This window comes from Lagenorhynchus albirostris, chromosome 4 (genome assembly GCF_949774975.1).
Source record: "Lagenorhynchus albirostris chromosome 4, mLagAlb1.1, whole genome shotgun sequence".
In the NCBI taxonomy this organism is placed as follows: Eukaryota; Metazoa; Chordata; class Mammalia; order Artiodactyla; family Delphinidae; genus Lagenorhynchus; species Lagenorhynchus albirostris.
In genome coordinates, this window is record NC_083098.1 from 143,632,162 (window position 1) to 143,656,408 (window position 24,247).

The 24,247-nt window shown below is 41.5% G+C and overlaps 2 protein-coding genes across 5 annotated transcripts; both read right to left on the bottom strand.

Moving 5' to 3' along the window:
* Positions 1-351: 351 nt before the first annotated feature.
* MGARP (mitochondria localized glutamic acid rich protein) lies at positions 352-17,964 on the bottom strand. Of its 4 annotated transcripts, XM_060148747.1 has the most exons (5): positions 17,829-17,962; positions 15,027-15,146; positions 7,427-7,530; positions 2,507-2,600; positions 352-1,171 (listed from the first exon to the last, which is right to left on the bottom strand). In XM_060148747.1, the coding sequence occupies exons 3-5, from the start codon at positions 7,514-7,516 to the stop codon at positions 711-713; spliced, it is 645 nt and encodes a 214-aa protein (XP_060004730.1). In that variant the 5' UTR covers positions 7,517-7,530; positions 15,027-15,146; positions 17,829-17,962; the 3' UTR covers positions 352-710. The 4 variants fall into 4 exon arrangements, with proteins under 4 accessions (XP_060004730.1, XP_060004728.1, XP_060004727.1 ...); XM_060148745.1 differs by lacking the exon at positions 15,027-15,146 and having other exon boundaries at positions 17,829-17,964; XM_060148744.1 differs by lacking the exons at positions 15,027-15,146; positions 17,829-17,962 and adding an exon at positions 13,011-13,321.
* Positions 17,965-19,134: 1,170 nt separating this feature from the next.
* On the bottom strand, positions 19,135-22,714 carry NDUFC1 (NADH:ubiquinone oxidoreductase subunit C1). Its single transcript, XM_060148749.1, has 4 exons — positions 22,536-22,714; positions 21,897-22,000; positions 20,328-20,407; positions 19,135-19,279 (listed from the first exon to the last, which is right to left on the bottom strand). The coding sequence occupies exons 1-3, from the start codon at positions 22,600-22,602 to the stop codon at positions 20,348-20,350; spliced, it is 231 nt and encodes a 76-aa protein (XP_060004732.1). The 5' UTR covers positions 22,603-22,714; the 3' UTR covers positions 19,135-19,279; positions 20,328-20,347.
* Between the last annotated feature and the right edge of the window lie 1,533 nt (positions 22,715-24,247).

A 24,247-nucleotide genomic window follows, 5' to 3' on the forward strand; every position in this document is an offset into this window, starting at 1 on the left:
GTTTAGAGTATTTATATATACCCTAGAACACGAGCTGGGAAGGGTAAGAATTTTTATCTTTTTTTTTTTTTAATCTCAACACTTAAAACAGTGCCTGGTAAATTACAGGTGCTCAGTTAACATTTGTTGACTATGGGAATGAATGAATGACCAGTGGCACAGCCTGCCGTGCAATATAGATGGGAGAGCGGATACATATATTGCCCCATGCAGAGTTCTCCCTAGATTATGTTTTCTTTGATAACATTGCAATGTTCATGTGATGTTATATGTGTATATATTAGTATATACTATTTATGCATATAAATATTAGTGAATAATAATAGAAGCACTAAAGATTTTCCAAATTTATTTAAATGAGTTCAAATCAAAACTCAAGAATCTAGATTTACATACATTAAAGAAAGGTAAAATTATAGCAAAATTAAAGTGAATGCAGGTTGTATAGATAGCTCAATTCCTATGATATAAAATTTAAATCCACAGGTGAAACTCTTTAAGCTCTTTACATGTCATATTCCGATCCCAGAGAGTAGAAAACTATTCAGCACGCAAAATCTCCATTCTCTCGATCCTGAAATCTATCAGTAGATACCCCAAATCCTCAAGGTACACTAACATTTTCTAGAAAAGAAGCCTTTTTAAAATCTAAGGTTACTGAAACTACAAAAACACCTATCAGACCCTCTGTGGCATTTTTTGCCCACGTGTCAATCAGCATGAGATGAGCCTTGGGCTGAGGCGGCCTCAGAACAAACACTGGCTTCTTCTTCCTGTAAATCAGCCCCAGCAGAGGATTCTGACTCAACTGGAGAATTTTCTTCCAGTTCAGCATATTCACCACAGCTTTCGTTCTCGGTTGTACCTTTATCACTATCGATGGCAACAGCTTCATCCCGAACTGCGCTGGTAACCTCTGACGTGGTTTCAGGGCTGACCTCTGCGGTTTCTCCCGTCCCCGCATCTGTCACCTCTGACCCAGTTTCAGCACCAGCGGCAGCGGTCTCCTCGGCAGCAGCCTCCGCATCGTCTGGACAGGGGGAAGCCTCTTTGATGACGGCAACTGTAGCACTGGGAAGCTCTGCAGCGTCCACCACCGGAGCTTCCACTGAAGGTACTTCGGGGGCTTCTGAACTGGCTTCCTCGGCACCCACAAGGTTCTCTTTTTCACCTTTAAAATTTAGTCCATGAAGCAAAGTATTAATGTAAAGAGCATGGGAAGACGGTGAGACACTGTGCAGTCATTTTAAAAAATGAGACAGATCAATAAGTACTGATATGACATGGTCTTCAAGGTGGTCTGTTCAGTGAAAAAAAAGCAAGGAAACGAGCAATGTATACAGTATGGGACTATTTGTGTTAGGACAAAAGGAGGGTAATATAGACCTAGAGTTATGTTTGTAGAGACCCTCTCCTGGAGGACACAAAGAAACTGGTGTTATTGGTTGCCTCTGGGGAGGTAAAATGAAAGGTCTGCTCTTCTGAAAACCCTTTTGAATCTGTTGAACTTAAGAAAATAATAATTTCATGTGATTATTTATTTTAAATACACACCATGAAAATAAACAGGCAATGTGTCATGTGAAATAGCATGGAAAAGTAGCTAACTTACTAGCTGATGACTCGGAAAAGCCACTAGTCCTCCCTCAACCTCAGTTTTGTCATCTGTAAAATGGGGATATTAATAATATCTACCTCACGGAACTATTGGGAGGATTGACTACAATAATATGTATGAAGAGGGGTTTAAAACCAAGGAAGTGCTATGGAAATGCTGTATTTTATCATTATTACAATCAGCCGTCTCATGATTATATTCAATAACATTTACTAATGATATTCTGTTTCTTATTGTTCTCATGACTAAAAGGTTAAAACTGGTCCACGAGCAGCTGTTTTCTTTGTCCCTAGATAGTGATCATGGTATTTGATAATAATGGCCTTATAGTTGAGATGGAAAAAAGTATGGTTTAAAGCAAGCAGTTTAGGCAACAAATATACGTTAGGGTGAAAATGTCAAACTTCTGTTCTTACAAGTTGCCATTTTATCAGTCAGATCAACTGAGGGACTCAGTGGACATGACTGAATCTACTAATGTCACTGCACACAGGTGGTCTTAGCCAAAACTGAAACAAAATTTCATGACTTAAAAAAAATTAAGGAGAGAAATGAAAGGTCAGGCTGCTGAGAGAGACAGATGCTAAAATTATGCCTGCATGAATGGAAACCTGAGTAGGGGAAAAGTAATATTACCACACAAAGAAGTCAAAGCTGCTGGTCAGCAGATTAAATGTACAATGTTTTCATTTACCAAATGCTCTCATCCAAAACCTCTAACAATATTCTTTAGGCTTTGGTTGGACTTTCCCTTCCTGAATGAACTTCTACCCAGAGTCATTTTGGATTAAGTTAGTAAAGAAGCCAAAAACAAATACTGTCCATTGCTAGACTAAGATAATGAAAATCAGTGCCTCAAGGAAAAAGAAAAGAGTAAATTCACTTTACCTGGAAGTGGATGTAACTCTGCGTTGGTTTTTTCTTTCAAATTCGTTATACGATCGCTGTGTTTGGCTTTCTCTGATGTGATTCTCTTGTAGGTCTGAAAGTAAATGTGTGCTTAAGTTTATTTCTTGAGCTCTAAGATTCATCATGCCAAGTTTAAAGCTATCTACAGTTCAAACAGGAGAAACCAATACACACCATCTACTCTTTTATTTCCCCTCTGGAAATCTTTGTCAATAAGTAGAATGCTTTAAAAAAGGAAAGAAACAAATGTTCTAACGGGGTCAAAGATAACTGAAAACACACAAGGTGGATAGATAAAGACCAAGAAGAAAAAAAAATTATGCTAGAATCAAAATATTCTGACAGGCATTTGCAAATATCCTGTGACATTTATCTCAGAGTAATGGAAATTTATATGCACACAAAAACCTGTACACAAATGTTCATGTAGCTTTATTTGTAATCCAAAAACTGGACCCAGTCCAGACGTCCTACAACCGGTGAATCGTTACACAGACTGTGGTACGTCCAGGACATAGGACACTACTCAGCCATAAAAGGGATGAACTATAGATACAGGAAACAATTTGGATGAATCTCCAGGTAAATTATGCTGAGTGAAAAAAGCCAATCTCAAAAGGTTGCACACCTTAGGATTCCATTTATGTAACATTACTATTATTATTATTAATTTTTTTTGGTAATGTTCTTGAAATGACAAGAAATACAGAAATAGAGAACAGATAGGTAGTTGTCAGGAGGAAGGGAGGGGGAGAGCAGGCGGGAAGTGAGTACAATTACAAAAGAACAATACATGGGACCCTTGTGGTGATGGGACAGTCTTGTCTCTTGACTGTGGTGGTGAATACACGAATCTACACATGTGGTGAAATTGCTTAGGACTAAATACATGCACTTGAGCGTACACACACACACACACACACACACACACACACGCACAAGTGCATGTAAAGCTGGTGGAATCTGAATAAGGTCTATGGATCATATCCATGTCAGTTTCCTGGCTGTGATATTGTTTTATAGTTAGCAAAGATGTTGTCACTGGGGGAAATGAGCTCTCTCTGTATTAGTTCTTATAACTGCAGGTGAGACTCAATTTTCCCGCAATGAAAAGTTTTCCAAAAGTCTTCCAAAATGACCCATTTGTAGACCCCAATGAAGATTCCTTAAGTCAGCTAGGTTTAGTCATTAAAAGCAGTAATATGACTGACCCACAGGTTACTTGAGAAACAAAATTGGTAATAAAGCTATCTTAATCTTAGATACAATGTGCAGGCCTCCTTTCATTTCAAAATCAAGGAGTAATCTCTGGCGTATTCATATTAGACAATGATATTTTAAAAATGAAAATCTCGGGCTTCCCTGGTGGCGCAGTGGTTGAGAGTCGGCCTGCCGATGCAGGGGACACGGGTTCGTGCCCCGGTCCGGGAAGATCCCACATGCCGCGGAGCGGCTGGGCCCGTGAGCCATGGCCGCTGAGCCTGCGCGTCTGGAGCCTGTGCTCCGCAACGCAAGAGGCCACAACAGTGAGAGGCCCGCGTACCGCAAAAACAAAAAAGAAAATCCCACTAGATAATATTGTTCATATTATCTCAGCCTAAAAAAATGTTGGTAGATATTTCTCTCTTAGTGGCAAGTAGGATGACAGATTTTTAAAATTTGCATATTTATATGTAGTATTTTCTAAATCTTTAATCATTATAAACCATTGACCTCATTAAAAGTTATCCTATGCAAATTACAAACCATTTTATAGGGTGTTAAAATTAGACTGTGAAAATGGAAAACTCCATAAGCTCGGGGGGGTGGAAATGTTGCAAAAGTGGCCCTTGAACAAACTCTCAGGGTTTGGTGAATTCTGACTTGAATCATCTGGCTTTGAAACACACAGAGCAAACAGGATCAGCAGGAATGACAGTCAACATTTTCGTATAAAAGCAGGGAATATTTTCCTAGTGGGGTGGGAGCTCCTGACTTGTACACCGAGTCAGCACCCTCAGTTCTCAGTACAGTAAAGCTGAACCTGTGCCCAAGTTCATGTCCCTGAAATGGCCATCCCAGCAGCAACATCCCTAGGACATTAGTCTTATTGTTCAAGGGGCTAAAACACAATTTAGCTGCTAAAGCAGAATCAAAGAGATATAAGAATAATTCACACTCATGTGTAACCCAGAGGATCTAGCTTGTTCAAATCGAACATTATCAAGCACAGAGTAGAAGAAAGGTCTATTAGAAGAGAGAGTCTCAAAATTAGACTTTGAAGTTATTTCCAAATGATATTTTGTATTTATTAAATGTAAGCATCTAAAATCTACCACAGCTTTTAGAAACCAGTCTGGCATTTTGCTCTCCCAAGATACCCAGACCCTCAAAAAATGGAAGTGACCTGGGCCTTTCTCAGATTTTCAGAGGCTCTGGTAGTAGATTTTACTTGGAAATGAAAAAGTGCTCTTGCCTAGGGGGCATCTGTGGATTCAATTCAGATAAACCTAATATAGAATTTATTTTAGTGCAGGACAAGGAAGGGAAGGGGAGGGCTAGAATATGGGTTTTTGAGTGCCTCAGGTTCTGTAATCCTAAGATTCTTGGGAATGAAGGCTTCCAACATTCCAGATAAAAACTACATAATCTGGGCTTCCCTGGTGGCGCAGTGGTTGAGAGTTCGCCTGCCGATGCAGGGGACACGGGTTCGTGCCCCGGTCCAGGAAGATCCCACATGCCGCGGAACGGCTGGGTCCGTGAGCCATGGCCACTGAGCCTGCGCGTCTGGAGCCTGTGCTCCGCAACGGGAGAGGCCACAACAGTGAGAGGCCCGTGTACCGCAAAACAACAACAACAGAAAAACTACATAATCTTAGAGGTGGAAAGGGACTTAGAGATGATCACCTTGTCCAATTTCCACTCCCACTGTGAGAGAACAAGGCCAGAAAGAGCTCTCAGGCATAGCCAGTTTCTAACCAGCCAGTTAAGATTGCTTTTGCAAAGGAGGATTTAGCGGACTGCAGAGGTTCACGTCTGGCACTGGTAAACATGATTAGGGGTGTAGCAATGTCCAGATGAAATTCAGTCTTCCAGCTTCCCACATAATCACATGGCCTAGTTTAATCTGTTTTCCAGTGGCCTATATCCAACTATAGCAGCCCTAGGCAGTGAATTCAATATTAAGCAGTAGAAAGATGGTAAAGCAAAGGAATCTGGGTATGAGTGAAAGCGGGTAGATTAGTGGAAGACAATAATATAAGTGACATGTTTGAACTTTCCTGGCTTCTTGAGGCTTTCACGTTTCTGAAGAGTGGGATATGTATTTTGCTTTCATTACCTACATAGTCCTTTAAACTGCTCCTAGTTAGGACTAAAAATCTCTTTATGCATATTTCTATAAGGTCAAACCAAAATGTAGTGATTGTGTAGTCTTATGGTTCCTGAAGAATATATACTTATTCTCATTTTATTCATAATAAAGATTAGGTTTCAGTTTAGAAAGTTTATGGCAAAAGGAGGAATGATTCAAATCAATAGGATTATTTATTTATTTATTTTTGGCCACACAGTGCAGCTTATGGGATCTTAGTTCCCCAACCAGGGATTGCACTGGGCCCACAGCAGGGAAAGTGCTGAGTCCCAACCCCTGGACCTCCAGGGAATTCCTAGAATTATCTTATTAACTCACAAATGTCTCTTTTTTTTTTTTAGCTCAAAATCATACTATTAAAAGCTTTGTTTTACGGTGATTACTTGTGGGGAGTGGATAAGGAAGACCAGGGAGGAAAACATTCTTTTGATTTTATATATGTCTATTTTGAATTTTAAAAAAATATATAGATAAATACTACTTTTAAAAAATAAAAGTAAAGGGCTTCCCTGGTGACACAGTGGTTGGGAGTCCGCCTGCCGATACAGGGGACACGGGTTCGTGCCCCGGTCTGGGAAGATCCCACATGCCGCTGAGCCTGCGTGTCCGGAGCCTGTGCTCCGCAACGGGAGAGGCCACAACAGTGGGAGGCCCGCATACCAGAAAAAAAATAAAATTAAAATAATAAATAAAAGTAAAGATGTAAAGCTAATAAAAAACTATGGAGACAGTTAAAAGACTAGGGGGAGAGAGGGAAGAATGAATGGTTGGAGCACAGGGGATTTTTAGGGCAATGAAACTATTCTGTGTGCTACTGTAATGGTGGATACATGTCAGTATATATTTGTTAAAACCCATATAATGTACAACACGGAGTGAACCCTCATGTAAACTACAGCCTTTAGTCAATAATAATGTATCAGTGTTGACCCATCAGTTGTAACAAATGTATCTCACTAAAGCAAGGTTGTTGATTTGGGAAAGGGGGGCAGAGGGGTAAGAGGAAGTATATGGGAATTCTCTGTACTTTCTGCTTATTTTTCTGTAAACCTAAAACTGCTCCAAAAAATAAAGTCTATTAATTTATTTTTGGCCGTGTTGTGCAGCATGGGGAATCTCTGTTCCCTGACCAGGGATGGAACTCGCACCCCCTGCAGTAGAAGCGTGGAGTCTTAACTACTGGACCACCAGGGAAGTCCCATAAAGTCTGTTAATTTCTAAAACATTTCTCTCTCAAAACAGTTCTTGTCAAATGTTAATAATAGTACCTACTTTAAAGAATTGTTGTAATAATTAAATGAGCCATGAGTCTGTCACGTGGTAAACACTCGAATGTCAGCCATTAGTACTGTTAGTATTTATAATATCATTGCTTTTAATGAAAGTCATCCATAGTTAGTGGTAGTAAGTATTTTATACTTAAAAATTTTTTTCATAATCTTATATATTTAATTAATCCCATGTCTTGATCTTGACATTGCTTTGAGTTTTATCACAGGTTGTAAAATATATGAATTCCTGAGCACCAAGGTTATTAAAACACTTACATAATATCCACCAGCACTGACTGTGACACCTACAACCAGATAATAGATCATATTTGATCCAGATGATCCAGGGAATTTGTTAGATGACATCCAGCGAAGAGATGCTAGGAAAACAAGTTTAAACACAGTTAGCTCCACCACGGGCAAAACTATTTTAAATGATTACATCCAAAAAAATTTTTTACCCCTCAGTGAACCTAGAATCTATTAACATCAACTGATTTTAGCTTAAAGGAATACAGTATTACAAGGTAGGGTAATAATTCCACTTGACATTTTCTTAATCTAATTTGATAATTACTTATGAAACCTGTCATCCTGATGCTTCGCATCATGCTTTACTTCGAAGGAATGCAGACGTGGGTGAGGAGAAATGACAAAGCGTTAAACAATTTTAACAGTCAAACGAGATGCATGTGAGCAAAAGAAATCCATTTATTGTATATTCTACACCACAGGATTCAATGGAAAAGATATTTTTACAAAAAATTAATTAAATACATTTGTGCTTAAAGTTTACATGTTAAATAAAACATTTATGTTGAAATCCAACACATTTCTATACATCTATATTACAAATGTAGACATAGAAAGAAACTCTAATTCTTCTAATATAAAACCTTTAAAGACGGGCAGATAGAAGCTTTTTTTTTTTTTTTTTTTTTTTTTTTTTTTTTTTTTTTTGCGGTACGCGGACCTCTCACTGTTGCGGAGCACAGTGCTCTCGTTGTGGAGCACAGGCTCCAGACGCGCAGGCTCAGCGGCCACGGCTCACGGGCCCAGCCGCTCCGCGGCATGTGGGATCCTCGCGGACCGGGGCACGAACTCGTGTCCCCCGCATCGGCAGGCGGACCCTCAACCACTGCGCCACCAGGGAAGCCCCAGATAGAAGCTTTTTAAAAAATTTTTTTATTTATATTTTAACATCTTTATTGGAGTATAATTGCTTTACAATCGTGTGTTAGTTTTTGCTTTATAACAAAGTGATTCAGCTATACATATACATATATCCCCATATCTCCTCCCTCTGTGTCTCCCTCCCACCCTCCCTTTCCCAGCCCTCTAGGTGGTCACAAAGCACTGAGCTGATCTCCCTGTGCTATGCGGCTGCTTCCCACTAGCTATCTATTTTACATTTGGTAGTGTATATATGTCCGTGCCACTCTCTCACTTCGTCCCAGCTTCCCCTTCCCCTTCCCCGTGTCCTCAAGTCCATTCTCTACATCTGCATCTTTATTCCTGTCCTGCCCCTAGGTTCTTCAGAACCTTTTTTTTTTTTAGATTCCATATATATGTGTTAGCATACGGTATTTGTTTTTCTCTTTCTGACTTACTTCACTCTGTATGACAGTCTCCAGGTCCATCCACCTCACTACAAATAACTCAATTTTGTTTCTTTTTATGGCTGAGTAATATTCCATTGTATATATGTGCCACATCTTCTTTATCCATTCATCTGTCGATGGACACTTAGGTTGCTTCCATGTCCTGGCTATTGTAAGTAGAGCTGCAGTGAACATTGTGGTACATGACTCTTTTTGAATTATGGTTTTCTCAGGGTATATGCCCAGTAGTGGGATTGCTGGGTCGTATGGTAGTTCTATTTTTAGTGTTTTAAGGAACCTCCATACTGTTCTCCATAGTGGCTATCAATTTACATTCCCACCAGATATAAGCTCTTTTAAGACAAATGTTGCCATAAGGTCATATCTAAAATAGAAGGGCAATTTTGTACAAACTAGTAGAAATAGATTAAGGTACTGTATTATTCTATTTAAATATATTAACTCTATAGTGCTAGAATTTGTATATACCATATGCTATGGAATTGAAATTTTTATGATAGACTCAAAGCTAGAAGAAGCTTAAAGTTCATATAGCTCAAATTCTCTATTTTAAAGATAAAGAGGGACTTCCCTGGTGGCTCGGTGGTTAAGAGTCCACCTGCCAATGCAGGGGACACAGGTTTGATCTCTGCTCTGGGAAGATCCCACATGCCTAGGAGCAACTAAGCCGGTGCACTGCAACTACTGAGCCTGCGCTCTAGAGCCCGTGAGCCACAACTACTGAACCTGCATGCCACAACTACTGAAGCCCACGCACCTAGAGCCTGTGTCCGCAACAAGAGAAGCCACTGCAACGAGAAGCCCGTGCACCGCAACGTAGAGTAGCCCCTGCTCGCCGCAACTAGAGAAAGCCTGCGCGCAGCAATGAAGACCCAACACAACCAAACATAAATAATAAATAAATAAATAAATTTATATTTAAAAAAAAGATTATAACTGTAGGGACTTCCCTTGCGGTCCAGTGGTTAAGACTCCGCGCTTCCAATGCAGGGGGTGCAGGTTTGGTCCCTGGCTGGGGAACTAGGATCCCACATGCCGGAGGTGCAGCCAAAAAATAAAAATAAATAAATAAAACAAAATAATCTTTTTAAAAAAGAGTATAACTGTAAACACAACACACAAGGCCCCTAGCCTCAAAAAAAGAGGGAAAAGATGTACAGGCGAATAATTGTAGACAAATAACTGCAATGCAGTGTGACAGATGCTGTAACAGACGAAAGCAGAAGCAACAATAGCATGAAAACGCAGTGAAAGGACTCAGCTAGCTGGCTCAAGGTAACTGCCACGATTGAAAAGACGTGACCTGAGCTTTGAAGGAAAGTAGGAGTTTGTCAGATAAACAAGGGGAGGGAAAATTGCATTGGAGGCAGAAGGCAGAGCGTGTGCAAAAGCATGAGACAGTGTGACTAGGAAAACTCAATGTATTTTGATGTGGCCTGACACAGAGAATAAGGGTGTAGGGACCTGGAAGAAGTTATGATTTACAGAAAGCAAATCTCAAGACATTTGCACAAACTACGAATCTCCGTAGTAGCAAAATTGGGAAGATTTTGTATATATGTTCTTAGTTTGGATATAAATGATCATCTCTTAGAAAAAAACAATTTTTCCCTACAAATGTGCCCTGAGAGGCTATGGTAAGAGGTTATGTCTTTGACTTCTAGTGGAGCTTTTGTTGGTTTAAAACTACAGCTGTGATTAAATAGGGAATATATAGCTTTCATGGTTGGCAACCAGTAATAAATATCAAAATGTTTTTTTAGGGCTTCCCTGGTGGCGCAGTGATTGAGAGTCCGCCTGCTGATGCATGGGACACGGGTTCGTGCCCCGGTCTGGGAAGATCCCACATGCCATGGAGCGGCTGGGCCCGTGAGCCATGGCCGCTGAGCCTGCGCGTCCGGAGCCTGCGCGTCCGGAGCCTGCGCGTCCGGAGCCTGTGCTCCGCAACGGGAGAGGCCACAACAGTAAGAGGCCTGCCTACCACAAAAAAAAAAACAAAAAAAAAGTTTTTTTAAATAGGAAGAAATAGAGAAAATTACAGAGGTTTAAGTAAAGACAAATACAATTATGGCAGAGTTATTTAAACGAGCAATGAAATTCGAAATAAATATTTGGTAAAGATTAGACAAATTTTAGCATATTCATAAATGTGAAACAAATATTTTAATTTTTGCAGAAGACTGTCTACACGAGAAAATATTTACAATATATTAAGTGAAAAGTTAGAGCAAAATAATCTTTACAGGACTATCCCAGATTACGTACATTGTGGAAGCAATGTACATAAGAAAAAAAAATGCAGGAAGGCGGAAAAAAGGTCTGGAACACCACGTACACTAAAATGTAGATAAATAGTGGTATTCACTAAGTGGTAGAATTACAGGCGACTTCTAGTTTGTCTTTCTGAGTTTTTTCGGTGATCTACTGTAAACCTAATTTATTTATTCATTAAAATTTTACATTTTTAAAAGCAAAAACCAGAGAACAAAATTTGATGAGGCACGGTTAAAATTTTATCCTTCAATAAACTGAAACAATTTCATTTTTCATCCAAATTGGAAGTACCAATACAAGGTTAATGTCCATGACCGAAGCCAAATTTCCAGTCAATTACAGTTCAGAAAATACATAAATGAATCAACACTACAAAAAAGTAATTAGATGAAAATGAGGGAAAGACCAGTACTGCTACAACCAGTATTGCTAACTACCTGTTCAGAATTTTCAAACTTCTTTTCTTTTACCCCAAGTTGGGGAGGAAATTATTTGAAATATGTGCAGCTACCAAAAAAGGATGTGTATGCGTGTCCGTGAGGACGGTGAGGGTTGCGTTCAGAGAGCTCGAAAGGCCACCGTCAGGGCCTTTTCCATCTCCCCACCCCCAATCACAACAGCCCCGTTATCTTCTGAACTTTCAAAGGAATGGCTTCCCCCTATTTCACCAGCGAAAAGTCTGCTCTGTCTTACTCGGCATAGAGATCAAGGAAAACGAAGACTCTTTATTTCTGTTACTGGAGGCAACTTCTTCTCAGTAGCATTTTAAGAGAAAAATAAAGCTAGTTACACATACCCTCCTTCCCTCCCGCCATCACCATCACCACCGCAGGCCTAATCAAAGTGGAAACAAATTGGCCATGGAATTTTCCGCAGGAGTCGTTCTCTTTCTCCCCGACTCCAACGCAAGCCTTAGCAAGTGGGGCAAAGTGAAGGGAGAACTAAGAACTTTCCACGAGGTTGTCTAAGAGCCAGCGCCCCAGTCAGGGACGGAAAAGAGAAGATGCACGACGACTAGGAAAGAGCCGGCTGGGGCAGAACTGCTCGCTTGCGCAAACCTGGGCGCAGGGCCGCCGGCGGCTGGCAGGGAAAATGCTCTCCTGCTCACACTTCAGCACCTACGATGGCCCAGGCCCTAGGCTAGGCGCGTTCGTGCGTATCAATTTTTATTTAATAAGCTTCCAGCTCGCACTGCCACTTCCCCTTCAGGAAATTCGCTCCCTTTCCCCGTGCTTTAGAAAATCTACAGGTGATGGATACAGGGGGGACGCAGCCCAACAGCTGGAGGGCTCCAGATCTCTCTGCAGCCCCTAAGGAAAGCGTTTCGAAGCCCCTTCCTCACCGGGGATGCCACGGCCCGGGCTCGTGGCTGCCGAGTCCTGGACAGGTCTTGAGTCTATTTACTCAAGAGCATTTACCCAACTTCTACGCGGCCGGCACTGCCTTCCGCGCACCCTGCCGAGCCCGCGGACCAGGGTCCATCTTCCCACCCATTCCTCTGCTTCCTCGTGAAGTTGGAGAGCGCTTTGGGCCCTGTATTAAGACAAGGGGTAAGCTTTGCCGACTTTCGCCAGTCACTTTTCTAAGCGCTGTTAACTACATATTAACTCATTAAAACTCATTAGTGTCCCCATTTTGCAGATGAGGAAACTGAAGTGAAATCACTTGCCCAAGATCAAGATTCGAACCCAGGAAATCCAGTCCGGATCCAGAAGCCGCGCTGGAAAGGCACCCTACTTCCAAAGTCTCCAAGAATGTCGAGGTGATTTCCCGGCCACCCTCCCCCTTCTTCCCCCACCATCCCCATCCCTATCCCCAATCTCAGGCTTCTGCTGCCGGGGTTGGCTTTGGCCCACGAAGGGCAGGCGGGAACCGGCGCGCCCGCGCGATCTGTGCGCGAGGCACCTGTCCTCCTCAGGCTTGGACGCCGGGAGAGGCCCCCCGGGCCAGCGCCTGCGACTCACCGTCCTTCCGGAGCGGCGCGGGGCCTGGGGGCGCCCGCAGAGGCAGCGCCAGGGTCTTGGAGACCGCCCTGCGGAGGTACATCGCGCCCGGCTCCCTGCACGCCGCTGCCGCTATAGCCCCGCGGTGCTGCGGGGCGCGGGGAGCCCTGGCGAGCCCCGCCCCGGGGAGGGGCGCTGACCCTTGCCCGCCCCGCCCCCGCGGCCCCGTGGGGTTTGTGCGCAGGGGTTGGTCGTGCGCACCGTCCTCCCTCAACCCAATCTGCAGGCTCTGTCGCCTTCGCCTGGGCCGGAGAAGCTGATGGTGGCATCTCGGAAAAGGGATGGAGAACCGAGAAGTCGCCGTCATCTGCCTGCCCTGTACTGTTCCAGTCAGTGGGACTCCTCAGAGCAGGATGAAATGTCTCGGGACTCGCATCCGGAATAAGACACAGACAGGATTTATCATGCCGTGTGCAAGCTGAACCCCCTTTCTCTCACGCACTCCGCTAGCTTTCCTAGGAGTGGAAAGGGCAGCTGGAAGTTCCCTGGAGATGGAGGAGGGAGGTAGCCTCAGCCTCCCATTAGTGCTCTGGGTGATGTTCAGAATCCTAAGAAAATTCCCGCTTAATGGCTGAATTTCTAGGCAATTCACGATTACAATAACTTTTAAATATAAACTCCAAAAATGCTGCATATTCCTCTATGGGATGTGAAGCTAGTATCTCCAAATCAACTAAAAACACTGAATTATTAGTTTCTCCCTCCAGATTTCAATCACTTGCCTCATTGTGGCGACAAGAATCTGTCATGGTTTGAATATGGAAACCAATAATGTATGCTTATAACATTTTCTACGTGATTAATCTTTGGAAGGCACCATTTCCTACTACTATAACCCCTTAAGTATGTTTGGCACTTAACAGTTTATAAAGCACTTTCACATAATTTTCTCCTTTAATCTTTATTTCATCGCTCTGAGGAAGGTGGCAATTACTCGGTTTAGCAAACGACCAGGTGGTGGGGAGGAATTTTCAAGGACCGATGGTTATGATTTTTTTTTTTTTAAAGGACATGAACATAGTCCTTCTGGTTCCAAGTTCTCTTGGCATGTTACAGGCAAACTACTTGCTCATTTGCTAGGTGAATAACTAAACACTCCTCAGAGGTTCTCGTTCTGAACCCAATTCTAATAATATTTAATATAGTCTCATTTAAGGAGTACAAGCCAATGATCAGAACTAGTTTTTTTTTTTTTTCTGGTACGGGGGCCTCTCACTGTTGTGGCCTCTCCCGTTGCGGAGCACAGGCTCCAGACGCGCAGGCTCAGCGGCCATGGCTCACGGGCCCAGCCGCTCTGCAGCATGTGGGATCTTCCCGGACCAGGGCACGAACCCATGTCCCCTGCATCGGCAGGCGGACTCTCAACCACTGCGCCACCAGGGAAGCCCCAGAACTAGTTTTCTGATGCTCAGTCACTAGCTATTCCTAGTGATTAAACCTTAAGAGCAAATAGGTAATCTGTGTTAATGAGAGGTCAGATTTAGACTTGCAAGCCCCAAAGAAGGGGCTAGACCCAGACCCTCCACCAAGAAGTCAGGTAGTCCTGAAAGTAACAAAATGCAGATTAGTACACTTGCTACCTTTGCCCAGCATCAAGTATACGTCCTAGGATGAACTGCTAGCAGCTAGTACAAACTGACAAATCAAATCAAATCTGTGGGGAGAGCTCCTAACCGTTTCCAATTTAGTGCAGCTCAATTTAAAATTAAAAGAGAAAACAAATCTGTTTACCACTACAGCTCATTCCTTCTTTGGTCTACTTAGGGCTGAATTTTGACTTCGTTGCCAGGGAGAGGAAATAGTCAAAGGCAGTAAATGCATTTTAATGAGTATCCACATGAGTGAAATGTGGATAACTCCTTTATTGTGTTGCTGTCAGCTGTAAAGCACATTAGGTAGAAAACACGCTCAGCTAGTTGGAGAAGGCAGCGCTAGACTCTGACTTCCAGCCTGAGCCGAAGCTCCAGGCCCACTTACAATGTTCTGATGCCTGTCAGTGCGCACATGATAGGATCCATTACAGTCCACCATCTCATCTTATGGTAAGGTCCAGCGGGGAGTTTATCATGTCCTCTAGGTTGGATGTGGCCATCCCAGCTGGCAAAGGCAAGAACTGTGAGATAAGTAGTGCTACTTCTCCACATCCCTTTTCATCTTAGCTAAAAGCTCATGGCTCTTGGATCAAAGGGAATTTGCCACCTACTCTACTGCTCCTGTAGGATATGTGGCTTTCCATTTTGATGTCGAACTCTTCCCACATTTTGATGAAACACTTCCCAAGAAAGGACATGCCTGTGGGGTGTCAAATTCACTCTGTAGCAAGCTGTCTCTCCAGAACCCTGAGAGAATTTTAACAGTAGGTCTTCGCTATACAAGACTGTGTTAAGGCTGAGACAGTAGTTTCCCAGCTGTTAGTCACACTGTTTATAATGCTGCCCTTGAGCACATCCTTGACATTTCTCTTGGTCTTGTTAGGAAAACAAGAACTTAGGGTTAGAGTTAACTTGGTTTATCTAAGATGATCTCCACCTAACTGTGATTGTTGACAAAGACAATATTAGTTTTGAAAACATGTTGTAAGAGAGGGAGCTCACGAAGCTCCCTAACCACTGGCACTATTAGTCATACTTACTCAAGGCTTAAGTTCCATATAATTAAAGGCAATTCTCAAAGACTGAGTGATTTCCTAGGCTCCACAGAAAGCTAGAAACAGCTTTGTTTTTTTTTTTTAATATTAAATCCCTAAGCTATAACCTGTACTTTCAACAGATCAATACGGATATAAAGTGAAACAATTTAGAAGAGTATCTAGGAAGACAAATTGGAAAGCAATTTGAAAAAGTGCTGATAAGCATGCTTTTTTTAAACATCTTTATTGGAGTATAATTGCTTTACAATGGTTAGTTTCTGCTGTATAACCAAGTGAATCAGCTATACATATACATATATCCCCATATCCCCTCCCTCTTGCGTCTCCCTCCCACCCTCCCTATCCCACCGCTCTAGGTGGTCACACAGCACTGAGCTGATCTCCCTGTGCTACGTGGCTGCTTCCCACTAGCTATCTGTTTTACATTTGGTATGCACGCTTTTGATGGCCTAAAATATTTCGATAAAATGAAGGAGAAAGGGCAATCAAGATGGTAAATTCTTAAACTATTCTTGGAGGTTCCTCAGTACTCTTCCCATCTATTCACTTTCTCTTCTCTAGTAAAATAAACATGACATTCCCTACCCCTTCCATATTTTCCTAAGGCTACCATAACAAATTACTACAGACTTGGATGGCTTAAAACAACAAACTTTATTCTCTCACAGTTCTGGAGGTTAGAAGTCTGAAGCCAAGGTGTGAAACATGCAGGCAAGAACCCTTCCAGCTACTGACGTTTACCGGTAATCCTTGCTTTCCACATGCATCACTCCAGTCCCTGCCTCCATCATTCCTGTCTTCTCCCTGTGTGTCTGTGTCTCTTCTCCTTAGAAACATACAAGTCACATTGGGCTAAGGGCCCACTCTAGTCCAGTATACTCATTTTAACTAATTATATCTGCAAATACCCTATTTCCAAATAAGGTTACATTCTGAGATAAAGGGGGCTAGGACTTCAACATATCTTTTTGGGGACCAAAATTTAACCCATAACAACTTCTTATACTTAAAACTGAGCTCCTATAGCTTGGTTTTTTTTCCTACGGCAACTTAAGAAACTAATTTAATGACTATCTCACAGACACTGAATCTGAAAAAAAGGTCCGATTTTGATCTAATAAAAAACTTGACAACATTTGACATATGAATTTGTCTGTTATCTTCTTTTTTATGGAAATTCTTTTACATTATTGCTAAAGGAACCATCACTTGACCAAGTTCTTCTTAGGAGTTGTGTATCAGAACGATTCTTGTTCAGTCCAGCTAAAACATCTCAGTTTAAGAGACTACTGACTGTAGCCCTCTCTTTACAATGTGGGCTGGGGAAGAGACGGTCTGTGTGCAAAGGAAATAAAGCACATAGGCAGGAAGCAGAGCCCAGAGCAAAAGTCGGGATAACATTTGAATGCCAGGCCCCAATCATTCCTGGGCTCAGGTGCATGCCTGTTACGGCAGTCTGTGAGTCACTCTGTATCCTCATAACCTTCTTTTAGTTTAATGTAATTTGAGTTAGGTTTCAATATTTAGCTTAGAAAGCACCTCTCACCAGCGCCCCTGTGTGGCACAACTCTAGGAGGTGTTACTCAAGAGTAACCTGCATCTGTACTGTCCAACACAGCAGCCGCCAGCCCCATGTGGCTATTTAATGAAAAGGAAATAAAACTAAAAAAAATGCAGTCACATTAATCGCATTCCAAATGCTCAGTAGCCACGTGGGAGTAGTGGCCATTACGCTGGCTAGCACAGGCAGAACATGTCCATCACCGCAGAAAGTTCTTTAGGACAGCCCTAGTCTTCATGAATGGCTCCCCCTGGAGTTACAGAGGCACGATCAAGAAGAAAGTCCACACAGGGCAGCTTTATTTTCAAGGCCTGACATACAGTAAATCTTGCTTGTTAAAGCTGTATTTTATTTCCAACTAAGGTTATCAGTTTCCAGAATTTCAAGTGTCTCAGAGTTTTCTGTTCCCTTTAGGGATGTGAATTTTAAGTGTCTCTTTTAGGGTAAAGTTCCTTGAACTGGGAGTTGATACCTGACTTCTTGGTCCATTACCATGTGACAGTATTAGTTTCCTACTGCTGCTATAACAAACTTAGTGGTTTAAAACAACACAAATTTATTATCTTACATTTTTGTAGATGAGAAATCTGACATGGGTCTCACTGGGCTGAAGTTAAGGTGTCAGCAAGGCTGTTCCTTTCCGGAGGCTCCAGGGTAGAATTTCTTTGACTTCTCTGTCCCTTGGCTCTTGGCCCTCTTTCATCTTCAAAGCTAGCAATGGCCGGCTGAACCATCCTCATATCACACCACTCTGACACATACTGGTGCCTCCCTCTTCCACTTCTAAGGACCCTTGTGATTACATGAGGCCCAACCAGATAATCCAGGATAATCTCTCCATCTCAATGTCAGCTGATTAGCACACTTAATTCCATCTGCAACCTTAATTCCCCTTTGCCTAACCTAACCAAACATATATACAAATTCTGGGGAATAGGACATGGTCATCTTTAAGAGTCCATCATTCTACTTTCCAGTGATACTGGGCAAATGACTCTTTTCCTCTGGTTTTTGCATTTGTAAAATTATGCAACTGGTCTATATAACCCCCTAAGGTCCTTTCCAGTTCTACCACCTAGGACTCCGAATTGACAAAAGTTAATAGTTACTGTTTTATCTGGTCTTTCACTGAATTTGGATTAAATACTTATTCTGAGATAAGGTAACTCTGACTTTATGTTCAGAAGTGACTTCCAAAGGTATTGGGCCGTGAATCTCCCAGAGTAAGTGTTGGCCAGAGCCCAAAACACAAACAAAGCCATTTATAAGGCAATGAAACTTTCTATTTAACATCAGAATGGAGATACAAATAATACACTTTCAAATGTATAGTATTAATACATTAAGTGTTTAAATTATATGTTAATGAAGTGGCATATAAATAGGTGTTAACTGATTCACAAGAAAGGGTTTAAATGAGGGATAAATGAAGTGTTTTTTCATTTGTCTCTATTAGCTCTCACCAACTCCTTTTTTTGAATAGTCTGTTATTCATTGGATGAAAGTCGTATGAGCAAAAAGAGCCAACTGTGGCCATACCGGTGTTAAAAACAGTCACCCAAATGAAACTCATTCAAACTCAAGGAAATGGAGTCAGAAGAAACTCTGGTAAGAAGAAAATAGTATTTGGGTTCTTTTGTATTTTAAATAATAGAGTAGGAGTAGTTCTATCATCCTGATCACTAAATAAGTGTTCTGATTAGAAATCAGAAGTTGATAGAAGGACTAAATCCTCAGCAGTGATTTTTTTTTAAATCTATATCCTTAAAAAGTTTTCTTACCAATGACCCAATTATCAAACGGCACTTTCCACATTAAAATACTTCTAGTAATTTACGTTAGAATTGACATTTTATACACTGTCACAATGTACATAATCTGAAGACTACAGAAGTATTTTTTAATTTAATTATGTGAAACACAAATGCTGACTTGACATATGTTCACATGTAACTCTTTCTCTCAGTTTACAGCTCAACAGATTGGTGAATCCAGAGGAACTGCTATAAACACTAATACCTATAATGGAAAAAAAAGAAAACTGTAGCATTAACCAGCAGAAGTAATATTAAAATTAGACCATTCTGAACAATGCACCTTAAAGTATCAGGGGAAGTCTAAAAAAACAAATCCACAAAGAATATCAACTCCTCATTTTATCTAAATTTTAGCCAAAAAAAATTTTTTTTTTAAATCTTAACTACAGGAGTAGCAAAAGCATCTGGTTTTGATTTAAAAAACTATTTCATTTTTATCTCTTGATTGAAGTAGTGAAATGGGCAAGGTGATAATAATAGAACAAAATGTACATCTGTGATTACTATTTTATTCTCCAGCACATATAAGTTATCTACTTTAATCAACCTAATCCAAGAAAGCTGAGATTTATAAGGATGATTTTTCATTTTACAAAAGGATTAATATAGGATTTCTTTAAAAATATTTTCAGAAATATGGCACACATATACATATAAAATAAACTCACTCTTTTAAATAACGGACCATGCAGTGTATTCTATCTTATTCACAGCTATGTTTTATCAGGAATTGTCCAACTGGTTGTTAGTTGTAATGACAATCATAATAAAATCGTCATGCAGTAAGAAGTTTAACAATTGAATGCCCTGTTCTCGTGGAATTTTACACTCATGTGTGGTATATGACAAACAGGTATTAAGAAATACATACACAAACAATGATAACTTGTCCTAAGTGCTATGAAGGTACTGTGTACAGATTTAGGGAAATATTAGATTTAGATTAGATTAGATTTAAGGAAATATGATTTAGATTAGATTTAAGGAAATATGATTTTGGTTTCATTCTTAAGCACAACTTCCTTTGAACACAGTCAAAGTGTAATGATTAAAAATGATTATGCTAAGAGATCCTTGAGCCAAGGTATTAATTCATAAATTAATTCATAAATTAATTCATAAATTTGTCACAGACAGGAATATAGGTGCTAAAAAGTATAAACCTAATGAAAAAAGTCAAAACACATTATTTAAAAAGAGGTCAAATTAACTTGCATAGTCTATCCAATCCTAGAAAATCACATACTTACTGTATCGGTATTCCAAAAGTTTATTCCAACCCATTTCTTCTTTCATACTCTAAAACATCTTCATTATGTTGTTTGATGAGCTAGAAGTAGGTAAGAGTTAAAATTAGAAATGTAATCTTCCTGGCAACTTAAAGAGGAGAAGGAGAAGATCAACTAATGATATTTATATTTTGCAAGAGAAATAAGGATAGATTAAAAGAATTACAACTATTCTAGTTAGAAATAAAAGGCTAAAGGATACAAAAGTCCAAAAGCTATGAATGATATGTACTTGTTCACCACAATCTGACATACTATAAATTTGAGAAGGCAACCCTTAAAAGTTTAAATCCAACTTCTGCAAATAAATTACTTCACTCAGTGGGTAATTAATGGAATGGAGAGCCTTACCACAGAGGGGCTAAAGCAACAGGACAGAGCAGAACCTGGTTATTAGATGGGGTTGGTGGATGTGTACTATACTTCTAACCTCAGAAGTATGATACTGTGAGTGAACGACCAACCCACAACCCCCAGCTATATATGTATTAATTAGATGTCACGGAGGACAGCCACTTTCTCAGAACCACTGTCTGACAGAATACGCAACTAGAACGATGGCTGATATAGGGTGACATGTGTTGCAAAGATCCAATATCAATCAGAGCTCTCAGCAACAAGTTTCTTTTTAGGAAAGCTTTAAGAACGTATAAAGTTACATTATAACAAACGTTATTTTGAAAGGATTAGTTACTAAGTTGTAAGTAACTTTCAACATCTCTTCCTCCTTTCCATGTCAAAGAGCTGAACCACTTTAATGAAAAAACTCCCAAATAAGAGATCTAAGAGTTGGAGGTGGGCGGCAGTGGAGGAAATTCCAAAACAAAAAAATTTAAATACTAATGTAACACAGATACTTTTACAATTTTTATCTATGGAGAGACAGTATTTCACAGTGGTCTACAGTGTAGCTCTGAAGTCAGGGAGAACTTGGTTTGGCAAATTAATTTCTCCAAGTGTTTCCTACATCCGTAAGAGGTCAATAATAATAGTACTACCACACAGTGTTGTTGAAAAAATTAAACAAGTTTTTACAGGTAAAGCATTTGGCATACTGTAAACAAAGGCAAAAAAGAAAGAAAGAAAGAAAAAGGCTGCTACACACTAGGTACAATTTCCAACAATGTATTTACACATTGTTAAAATCTTATATCTTGTAAGTCCAATGGGATTTAATTTGTATAGCTTGTTCATTTACGATCTGTCCCTATGGCATCTGAAAAAAGTGCCTTCATAAAACCCCAACCTGCCTCCATCTTTATTAAGAAATAAACTAAAGGATAATTAATATGTAGTAAAACTGCCATTCACGACAAAACCAGGCGAAGGAACAATGACAGAAATCTCGGCCTCATTATACTTTCTCGATGCCTCTGAAAATATTTTTTTAGTCCTTGGAGAAACAGATTATTAGCAGTTATATAAATAACCTATGGTATGGGAGATTTGCTGCTCAACATTCAACCTCACACCGGTACTTGTCCTCTCCAGCGTGCTGGGGTAGCACGATTTAAGGGAGTATATACTTACATAGATCCACAAGAAAACGGAGGTGCTCAAGGTCAGTCCAACCTTCAGCCAGTCAGGGCTGCCTTGTGGCGGTTCCCGAATGTAGAACTTTGACCGCGCTGAAGCTGAAAGGGGACAGAAAGGGTCTCTAAATCTGTAACTTACCACCCTGTAGGGATAAACCTGACATTTACATGCGTATTGTCGCTTTTAATTCCCCCTTCTACTTCCTCATTTAAACAGCCACAGAAAGAGAGGTTCAGAGAGGCCTAGTAACTCGCCCTGGGCCACCAGCAGGGCCAGACCGGGTAGCGCCTTCAAAGCCTCGTACACGGGCTTTGGCGACCCTCCGACGTCTCGGGGGTGGGCAGATAGAAGCGCCCCCGGGAGGGTCTCCTTCTCCCGCGTCTGCAGGAGGAGGGACTCAAAGTCCATTCGCCGAAACCCCGAGGGGTCGGACGGCCCTGGGAGGAGGGTGGGCAGCGGTGGGGAGCCGAGAGGCGCGGGTGGAGGCAGGCGTGGGCTCCGGGAGGCGGGCCGGCGAAGGTCACTGCCGGACAAGCCCGGGGCGCAGCCGCCTCCTGCCCCTTCGGGGCTGGGTTCGCCCTGGGAGCCGCAGGCTGGAAGGTCGGGGCGGCCTGCTCGAGGAGGGACACTTACAGCCGCTCGGCAGCCTGGCCGGGGCCAGCAGCTTGGAGAAAGGGCGCAACAAGGCAGACAGCGCCATCTTGCCGGGTTGGGCTCCGCCTCCTCCAGCCCCGCCGCTCTCGGGGGTCGGCGTCCGGTCGAGCGTCCCCTGGCGGGCGGAGGCGCGGAACCGCGGGCTCTGCAGCCGCGCCGCGTGCGGGCGCTAACCCCAAGAATTGGAGTTACCGCCTGGTACTCTAGCTCTTCTGGTCTCAGCCCTCAATCTGCACAGTGGGATTACCAAGGAGGTGATTACAAGAGGGAAAATGAAAGGTAGTTTAGCCGCGTCTCTGTCCTCGGAGAGTTTACTTCAGACCCCCACCCCAGGGACACTTACAAAGAGAGTTACCAAAATCTTGCTGCGTAAGCCGGGAAACTGCAAGTGAAGAGGGTTGAATAGTAGCATTTTGATCGAATTCCGTGTTTCAGGCACTGCGCCTTAATGCATCATTTGATTTACATGCACTATCATTTCACTTTCACAACGGCCGCAGGACACGCCGTGATTATCATTCTCAATTTATAGATGAAGCTCAAAAGACAAGCTCTTCCTCCAAGGTGACATATTATATATACCTCATATTTGAAACGACCTCTTAACAGTTCCCAAAGTCTGTTTATACGCACTAGCACAGTAAAGTCTCACAACCCTGTGAGGAAAAGAGAATCCTAGTATTTCAGAAGTGCCCCGACCAGTTCAAGACCACACAGCTGGGCAAGTTGGGACTCGGACTTAGCCCACCCAACAGGTTTAGACAGTCCCCGGAGGCCATAAGCTGCATAGAAGGCTCAAAGTGCCAAGTTCAAAGCTCCATTCGTGCTCACCTCTTTTTAGCTATATGATTTTTAGGCAAATTACTTAACCTCTCCAGTTTTATATCTGGACCAAAACACCTACGCTATAGGGTCGTTGGGAAACTTAGAGCATGTCTGGTGGTTTTAAACAACTTGCTTTTGCCTATCTCTTTGAAACCTATTGTACTGACCAATAGGTTTTATTTTTCACAATTGAACCAGATTTTTTTGTGCATTTAATTCTCGATTCAAACTGAGGTCTAAAGGCCATGTAAAAATATGTATATTTTTACATATTTTAATTAGGTTTAATCTTTTAAGCCTAATGTCATTTGGGTTCATTTTAAGGGCAAAATAAATGTCAGCAAATCTCTTTTTCTTTCTATACTTTCCTTAGCAATGTTATTGAAAAAAAATTGTTAACCAAAAAGTATTGACCAAAAAAGTAAAATAATCGTTCTATGTTTTCTGGTTCATTTTTACATGCAACTGATGGCTACATAGATTGCTAAACCGTGAGTCACTTTATAGTTTGTAACCTAGTTTGAGCCTCCTGGACTCATGCTCAAGTAAGCAAACCACGCAACTAACATGCTGAGTCAGTTGTTGGTTCTCAATTTCTTGGCTTCTTGTCCACTCAGCAACCTGTCAGTAGTATATCCTTTCTACCCCATCCCTTGGAAGTTTATCCTGACACAGCTTTTGCTAGAATCCAACAAGTTGGAACAGAAGCCACATTTAGTCAGGGCATACAAAACCATTAGGCAAATTACTAAATTTCACTACTGCTATTGGAAAAGCCTGTTTTGTTCTTTTGCCCCCTGTATCATTTTACCAGTGTATATTTTGGGAAAGTGATGAAGTATAAGCACATTTCTCTCAGCATGTTA